Source organism: Myotis davidii, unplaced genomic scaffold (genome assembly GCF_000327345.1).
Source record: "Myotis davidii unplaced genomic scaffold, ASM32734v1 scaffold452, whole genome shotgun sequence".
NCBI classification, from domain to species: Eukaryota; Metazoa; Chordata; class Mammalia; order Chiroptera; family Vespertilionidae; genus Myotis; species Myotis davidii.
In genome coordinates this window covers 1,120,384-1,130,056 of record NW_006284245.1, presented here as the reverse complement: position 1 = coordinate 1,130,056, position 9,673 = coordinate 1,120,384, and the positions used below count along the sequence as shown (strand labels likewise).

The 9,673-nt window shown below is 39.0% G+C and overlaps 1 protein-coding gene across 1 annotated transcript in view; it reads right to left on the bottom strand.

The window, feature by feature from the left end:
- Positions 1-4,885: 4,885 nt before the first annotated feature.
- ZC2HC1A (zinc finger, C2HC-type containing 1A) overlaps positions 4,886-9,673 on the bottom strand; it is a 39,366-nt gene continuing 34,578 nt past the window's right edge. The window contains exon 10 of the mRNA XM_015568663.1: positions 4,886-5,837. Within this exon, the coding sequence (XP_015424149.1) occupies positions 5,672-5,837 (166 nt within the window). The 3' untranslated portion in view covers positions 4,886-5,671. The remainder of the gene's footprint in view (positions 5,838-9,673) is intronic.

Sequence of the window (9,673 nt, the reverse complement as noted above, 5' to 3'; positions counted from 1 at the left end):
CTGTTTTCTCTTTATGATGAGAACTTACAGGACTTACTCTTAACAATTTTCCTGTGTTGGGTACAGCAATGTTAGCTATAGTCATCATGTTGTTCATCCCAGTTATCTTATAACTGGACCTTTGTACCTTTTCACCACCTGTCTCCAGCGTCTCCTTCCCCCTATCCTCTGTGTCTGGTGTCTTTTTTTAATACATTTTTATTGATTTCAGAGAGGAAGGGAGAGGGAGAGAGAGATAGAAACATCAGTGATGAGAGAATCATTGATCGGCTGACTCCTGCACACCCCCTACTGGGGATCAAGTCTACAGCCCGGGCATGTGCCCTTGACCGAAATCGAACACGGGACCCTTTAGTCCACATGCCAACAACTCTATCCACTGAGGCAAACCAGCCAGGGCTGTGTCTGGTGTCTTTTCATACAAGCTTTTATTTTTAGGTTCCACATGTGAGATCATACAATATTTGTCTTTCTCTGTCTGACTTATTTACTTAACATAATGTCTTCAAAGTCCATCCATGTTGCCACAAATGGTAGGATTTCCTCATTTTTATGGCTGAATAATCCATCCACTAAAAGACACTTAAATTTTTCCCATGCCTTGGATATTGTGAAGAAAGCTGCTATGAATAGGGAGGTACAGTTATCATTTTGAGTTAGTGCTTTGGATATATTCCTGGAAGTGGAATTTCTGGATCATATGGTAGTGCTATTTTTAATTTTTTAAGCTCTTCCATACCGTTTTTCATAGTGGCTGAACCGATTTATAGTCCCACCAACCGTGCAAGTGGGGTACCTTTTCTCCACCTCCTCACCAGCATCTGTTACCTCTTGTCTTTTTTATGATGGCCATTCTAACAAGCACCAGGTGTTATCTCATTGTGATTTAAATTTGCATTTTCCTAATGACTAGTGAGCCAACAGGATTTTTTTAAGGCGAGATTTTTAATATTGCCCTACTATTTGGTCTCTTTCACTGAACACATAACCGTTAATACCTTATTACCAAGAACATACACGGGGCCAATGATAGTACTATTAAACGGGTTCTGCTAAATATTTTTCCATACTTCCAATTATTCCATCAAGAAGTATATATCTTATAAATAAAACTAGAGGCCCAGTGCACAACATTTGTGCACTTGGGGCGGGAGGGGTCCCTCAGCCCAGCCTGTGCCCTCTCACAGTCCAGGACCCCTTGGGGGATGTCTGACTGACAGCTTAGTCAGACATCCTTAGCACTGCCGCAGAGGCAGGAGAGGCTTCCACCACCACCGCTGTGCTCACAAGCCATGAGCCTGGCTTCTGGCTGAGTGGTGGGGAGCACACTGACCACCAGAGGGCAGCTCCCGTGTTGAGCATCTGCCCCGTGGTAGTCAGTGTGCATCATAGGGACCGGTCATTCTGCCGTTCGGTCAATTTGCATATTAAAGTTTTATTATATAGGATTACTAGGTTATGAAGCATGAATATTTTTAAAGTTTTTATATTAAAGTAAATTTAGTCAACTTTTAAAAATGTATTATCAATTTCTATTTCTGTCAGCATATAAGGCCTTTCATCTTCATGCCCCGTGGCAGTTTTCAGTTTCTTTATAAGACTGCTGGTTTGATGAATAAATCAGCACTTCTCTGTGGAGTACACTCAGCACTCCTGGCAACCTCCTATTCCCAGCCTCATTGCAGCAAATTCACAATAGGATGGAAAGTGCGGTGCTTGGGCAAACAGAGAAAAGGGAAGGGAAAAGGGAAGGGTTATGTGAGAGAGAGTGAACTGATGTGTCATCGGTAACTTTTATGCAAAGGCGCTTTTTCTGAGTCACCAGGACACTGGAAGTCAGCCGCGTTTTGCAGCTCTCGTGGACCCACCACACACGCATCCTTCCCACGGCCACGTGCCTTTCCCTCCGAAGGTGGTTAGTACAGCTCTCGCTCACAGCCCTCCGGTCTCCTCCCGAGCACTGGGACAAGGAAGAAAAACAGAAAATGGAATGGTCGGCTAACTTGTGATAAGAAAGCTGCACTTTCAACACTTCTGCAATATTTTGTTCTTGCTTTTACAAGATAGAAAATACTATTAAAATAAATCCTTGTTTGTCCCAAGTTGTAGTTGTCTGTATATCTATCAACTTCTCCAAATAAATCATCAACTTTAGGACAGAAATTAATCACATCTTATTTCTCTTAATTCTTCATAGAAGGAAGACCATATATAACATATTTTAAGTGTATATGAAGCTTTAGTTTTGTGCATGTTACGTTAGGCTAAGCGTTTTACCTCCTATTTAAATTGATGTCACTGTCACATGTTAAAGTTAGGCCAGATGATTGGGAAAAAGGCCTTATTTTAAAGATTATAACTGCTGTACAACTAAGATAAAATATTAAAATAATAGACCAAGGAATATTTGGTAATGTTCATGAGTAATACATTAGAGATAGATAATTGCTAACAAAATTTAAGGTAAATATTAAATACTTCTAGCAATTATAAGCACCCTGGTGCCCAAAATGAGCTAGACTAGGTTTCTAAGAAATCAACAGATGGGTCATGAAATCCAAAAACCTCTCTCTTACAAATCGCTGTAATTCCATGCTCCCATCCCCACTCAGATATTCATGCCTATGTTGCTGAGGAGCTTTTAAAATAATGGAGGGCTGGTAATATTAGCCTAAAGCACCCCCTAGTGGCAAAATAAAAACCAATCCACATACTACAGTTTTACAGCCAAGCAAAACTGTATGTAATCAATGAGTATCGACAGTAACATGTAATTGGAAAAAAAAAGTTAAGTGAAACTAAAAATGAGTGTGGCTATCATTAACTCCGTTTTAATGACTCTCCACTGCCCTATTAAATAATGCAGACAGTTGGGAAATCAGCCTATCTTCTATCTCAGTACTAAAAATATACTTAACCATATAAAATACCTACACCTGCAATGCAAATAGACAGGAGTTCCATCATTTTTTTCATTCCCTGAGCCTCTCTACTCATGGTAACAATACTCACTTCTGGCCTACAGAAAACTGAGTACAAATTAAACATGTCTAATCTGATGTTTTCACCGGAGTTAACTCCTGTTATAATTTTAAGCATGATGGTCTAAATTACTTAGACTCTAAGTAAGTATTCATCACAGATGAATATGTTTGCCATTCAATTGTGTGTTGCCTAATTAGAAATATTCAATGTGTTTTAACCTGGACTTCACTAAATGTTTTCAATTGCTAGATTTTATTGGCTATGAAGAGAATGTTTCAATGCCTTAATCTGCGACAAACCTTTAAGGTCAAAAATATTTCAATAAAATAGTAATAATTTATTTGACAGCTAATGGCACACAAAAATCTGCTCATTTTTAAAACTCTAACTTTTAAAACTCTTACATTTTGACTTCAAAGATTTTCTTTGTTTCTTTGTCTTCCTATCTTTCTACCTATGTCTGGCTAAAAGACAAGACATCAATGAAAACCAACTAGCAATTTTTTTGCTTCATGTCTTTATTGAATAGGTGCAAAAATGAAAACTTATTTGTAATAAAACCCATAGAATGAACAGGAGACAACAGCAATTATAATAATCTTATTTTTCAAGCTAATAACTTTAAAAATAATGTGTAAGAAATTTTTATGTTTTAATTTAAGCTTACAATCTTTTAAATTCTACCACACTGGCAAATGCTTATGAAAATAAATAAAAATAAATGATGCATAGATCTAGGAAAATTTCTTAAAAACCAAACTAATGCATGACAAATCAATGTGAAAATGATATATGCAAGTAATATAAAAACATTTAAATATTGTCATGTTTCATAATTCATGAAACTCTTTTGACCAACATAACTGAATAAAGACAACCAGAAATAAATTAATAAAAATTCAGGGTTGCAACTCTAATGTAAGTAAAATGACAATTCCCATTACATTAAGTTTATACCCCCTGCCTGAATGAAAAGAACAACTTATGAATAAAATTATAAAGTATAAGCATAAATAAATTTCAGGAAACTGTGTAAGCCACGAATTTCTACATTGATCCTTATAGTTTAACAGAATCAAAAACAATAAACTAGGAACTGCCTATAAAAGATTTGCTTAAATATTTATAATAGAGTTGTTAGGCTTGATTCAACAAATTACTACTGAATCACTGAATATGGATACACAAGCAAAGAGATTTACTACTACATACTATGCTACACTGAATGTGACAATGATTACATGATGTATTTTAGCCAAAGTAAAGAAGGATAATTAAATTTTTGTGAATGCTTAATTACATAAGTCAGGTATGCAAAGCAATACATTTTCAGTGGCTTTTATTGTGATGTGAATGGTATTCCAACATGAAAAACTAAAAAGAAAATGTGAGTAGGAAAACTTATTCTCTTAACCTACTCATAACTACATCTAACTATACTTCAAGAGACTAAAATTCAAATTCTTTTACCTGCATGCCCTCCACTGATAATTATTACCAAAATTATTACTTATTTGGTGAGGTGGTTTGTTTTAAAATCCACTAAAGTAATTTATTCTACATTCCGATGCAAAGAAATAAATGTGAATTTGAAGAAAATTTTTGCATCTCTTATTAATTACATTTTCAAACTTTGCAAAAATGAAGTAGTAAATTAAAACTATTCCGTAGCCCTAGCCAGTTTAGCGCAGTGGATAGAGCCTCAGCCTGTGGACTGAAGGGTCCCAGGTTCAATTCCAGTCAAGGGCACATGCTTCAGATGCAGGCTGCTGGCCCTGGTTGGGGTGTGCAGGAGGCAAACAACCGATGTGTCTCTCTCACATCAGTGTTTCTGTCTCTTCTCTCTTCCTTTCATTCCCTTAAAAAAAAAAATCAATGGAAAAATGGGTGAGGATTAAAACATAATAATTAATAAAAATAATAAAACTACTCATTAGACATTAGGTTATAGAAAAGAAAGAAAAGAACTGTAATTTGAAGATGCAGACACAGAGGTAAAAATTTCAGTTATAACTAGAATAAGATTTGTATTTTTAGCCTGTGTCTCCAAAAAGGAAATTGCATAATTACATTTTGAGAGAATGAGTAAAAATATTTAAATTATATCATCATACACTGAGTAATGGGTAACACAGAACTTATTTTTTCTTTTAAAAATTTTTTATAAAATTGTTGAAGAGAACTATTGCAAAATGACCTCACATAACTAATTGCAACTAAAAATATTCTCAATTCCAAAATTCCAAGCATCCCATCCAACTATCGCGAAGACTGTCTGAAAATAGGCACCAGTAATAAAATGTTTATTCTGATTTTTTGCTCAAAGTAATGATCATCCTAAAGCCTGAAGGGCTAAGCACTAGAGTTCGAGGATTTGTACTTGATGTGTTTTAACAACAACAGAAGAGTAACACCTAAATTAATGATTCCACTTGAAATCATTTCCCAACAGATGAGTATTTTCTTGACTGGCACAGTTTGGAATAATAGGTATTTATTATATACAGTATATGTACACATATATACACACACACACCACACACATTATACAGCAAGGGGATTATGTTCCAAAAATTGCTGGAAAAAGTGTATCAATTTTAGCACAAAATAACTAGAGGAAGTGCTCTGGCTGGAAGCAGTAACAGTCATCAAACTCTGGACTTGGCTCTTTCGTTTGGGGTTTTGTTCACAGAACTATTCTTCGAATGCCACATTCACAGCAAAACTTGGCCCATTCCACAGGGTACTTAGTCCCACACTCGTGGCAGAATTTGGGTAAGTGTCCAGAGGAACTTCCTTCAAAGCCTTTCACGTTCCCACCGTTGAGTGAAGATACGTAGTCGCCATCTGGCCTGGGAAGTACAGAAGAAAGTCACATCAGCTGTTCCCACGCCCCAGAACTCTTGGGGGCAGGGCTAGCATTAAGCATGACTAAAAACTGGCTTCATCTCACTTCCAGTCCAGATTAAGAAAACACTTATTTCTCTTAATTTATTTTTTTTAGAATTACAGATTTCTTTATTTGAATTATGTATTTGAGGTATCCCATTTGCCAGACAGCATAAGTTTGTTTTTAGAACTCTACTCCTTTCTGATCTACTCTCTGAAAAACAATCTCATCTCTGAAGAAACATAGTTTGTTGTGAATTTTATTACTAACAATAAAGGCTTAAGTCTTTGGAATGCACCCAGCTGTTATTTAATGAAGCATGGAAAAGAATAAAACCGTAATTTGACCTTCCTTCTGCTTTTTGCCTTTACATTTCTAAATCTGTATAATCACAATGTCAAGTTTTTATTTCCTTCTTATCTTCTTACTTTTTTTATTTTTCAGTTACATTTAACATACAATAATATATTAGTTTCATGTGCACAACATAGTGGTTAGGCATTTATGTAATTAATGTAAGTCTACTACCCATCTGACACCATAATTATTACACTACTAGAGGCCAGGTGCACGAAAATTCATGGACTGGGGAGGGGGGAGCTCTCATCCCAGCCTGCCCCCTCTCACAGTTCAGGAGCCCTAAGGGGATATTCTACTGATGGCTTAGGCCTACTCCCCGCGGGGACCGGGCCTAAGCCACAGTCTGGCCTGCCTCTGCGGGCGGTGACCAGGCCGATCAGGAGAAGGCACCACCCCCAGCCTGCCCTCAGCCTTTGCAGCCACCATGGCTTTGTCCAGAAGGACATCTGGAAGGACGTTTGGCTGTCCGGTCTAATTAGTGTATTATGCTTTTATTATTATAGATTATTGACTACATTCTCTATGCTGTATTTTACATCCCTGCCTGCTATCTTTACTAGTTACTTTCTCCTTTTCCCTCTCTCTTTCTCATCCTATCTACTCTCTTCAATTAAATAAGGATAGCAGGGTTCTAAATTTGCAATGTGAAATGTTCTGTTTTAGAAATATCAGTTCACAGGAATTTATACATTAAATACAATTTCCTGCTTTCATATCCTCTTCTTAATCTTAATCTGATCATTGCCCAGTAAGTAATTATTTTAGTTCTCTCACTCATCTCACTCACTGTTGTTACTGCCTTTTGAAGAGTTTTGTGTCCCAAGCCCTGTATTTATGTGGTGTAGGCACTTAAACATAATTGATTAATGTTCTTGAATCAAGGAGTTTTGCTACTTTTGGAAAACTCTAGCATCCATTTAGGATGGTTTGAAATGGGTAGTTATGGCCATAGTGCAGCTCAGATTTTTTTTTTCTTTTTTTTACTGTTGAGAGTATTAAAGACAGATGTTCCCTACTTACCCCCTAAGCCCCCTCTACCAAACACCCGCCCCACCCCAGGCCTACTGTATGTGTCCACTGACTATGCATACATACATATATGTTCTCTGGTTATTTCTTCCCAGTCCCCCTCACTACCCTCTCCTCTGAGATCTATCAGTCAGTTCCATGCATCCTTGTATCTGGACTTACTTTTTTCATTGATTCCACAAATAAGTGGGATAATGTGATACTTCTCCGTCCCTAATTGACTTAATTTACTTAGCATAATACTTTCCAGGTTGCTCCATGCTGTCATAAAGAGTACGAGATCCTTTTTTTCTTCACAGCTGCATAGTATTCCATGATGTGTATGTACCACAGCTTTTTTATCCACTCATCTGCTGATGGGCACTTGGGCTGTTTACAGATCTTAGCTATCTATATATATAAACCCCTAATATGCAAATAGACCAAACGGTGGAACAACTGAACAACTGGTCGATATTACATGCACTGAACACCAGGGGGGTGTGCACGGAACATGGCAGGCATCAGCCATGGTGGGATGGTGGAGCAGGTGAATGGGGATGCCAGACCACGGCGAAGCACCAGTCACTGTCATAGGGGCAAACCTCTGGTAGTTATTGAAAATTCTTTGCTCCTGCGCACCACGGTCCCGCCTGGCACTCACACCTGCTGCTGGTGCTGGCCTCGCTTGCACCCACTGCCAGCACTAAAGTCGCCGCTCGCACCCTCTGCTGGCGCCCGGTGCTGGCTCCAATCACTCGGCACTGTCAGTGGGTGCGAGTGGTTGGCTTCTGGCCCCTATCGCCCCTGAGGGCTTCTCCACCTCCCCCTGCTCCTGAGGGGCAATCGGGACAGCAGCTGCTGCTTGCACCCACTGCTGGCACTGGCCCCAATCACTCCATGCCATCAGTGAGTATGAGAGGGACCGGCGCCATCAGCGCATGGGAGTGGCAGCAGTGGAAGCAGGGCTGCCAGCAGACAGGGGACCGGGGGCTGTGGTGGGAGGGGCCGGGCGGAGGCACAGAGGTTGGGTCAAGACCGGCCCCTGTGCCCACCATAGCCTTGTGGCCCACAGTTCAAGGTGCACAAATTTGTGCACTGGGCCCCTAGTTGTAAATAAAGCTGCTATGATCATAGCGGTGCACGTATTCTTTCTGATTGGTGTTTTGGGTTTCTTAGAATATATTCCCAGAAGTGGGATTGCTAGGTCAAATGGTAGTTACATTTTTAACTTTTCTGAGGAAACTCCAAATTGTTTTCCACAGAGGCTGCACCAGTCTGCATTACAACCAGCAGTATATTAGGGTTCCTTTCCCTCCACATTCTCACCAGCACTTGATGTTTGTTGATTTATTGATGGTAGCCATTCTGGCAGGTGTGAGGTGATACCACAGTGTACTTTTAAGTGACATCTCTCTGATGAATAGTGACATTGAGTATTTTTTCACAAGTCTATTGGCCAATGGTATGTCCTCATTGGAGAAGTGTCTATTCCGGTCCTTTGAATTTTTAAAAAAATATATGTTTATTGATTTCAGAGAAGAAGGGAGAGAGACAGAGACAAAAACATCAGTGACAAGAGAGAATCATTGATCTGTTGCCTCCTGCAGGAGGAGAATTTAAGAGAGCTTTGGGACAACATGAAATGAAACAATGTCCGCATAATAGGGGTGCCAGAAGGAGAAGAAGCTGAGAAAGGAATAGAAAACCTGTTTGAAGATATAAAGACAGAAAACTTCCCTGACTTGGGGAAGAAAAAGTCACAAAAGCCCAAGAAACAGAGTCCCAATAAAGATGAATCCAAAAAGACCTACACCAACACACATCATAATTAAATTGACAAATGTAAAAGAGAAAAAAAGAATATTAAAGGCTGCATGAGAGGGACAGAAAGTTACCTACAAGGGATCTCCCATTAGACTATCAACTAATTTCTCAACAGAAACACATCAGGCCAGAAGGGAATGGAATGAAGTATACAAAGTGATGAAAAGCAAGGGACTGAATCCAAGACTACTCTATCCAGCAAGGCTATCATTCAAAATTGAAGGTGAAATCAGGAGCTAGACATACAAAAAATATTAAAAGAGTTTATTATCACCAAATTAGCAATACAAGAAATGCTAAAGGGACTGTTGTAAAAAGAATAGAAAGAGAAGAAAAAACACAGGCATAAAGAATAAAAATGGCAACAAACAAGTACCTATCCTTTATAATAAAAAGCTAATATGCAAATCGACTGAAGCAGAACAGCCGGTCACTATGATGCACACTGACCACCAGAGGGCAGATGCTCAACACAGGAGCTGCCCCTTGTGCCAGGGTCCAGCCCCAGCAGGTCCAGGGGTCCCCAAAGCTGTGGACCGAGTCAGCGAAGGAGGAATGACACGGAGAAAGCGTTCAGTTGATCAGCAGCCTAGCCAGTCACCT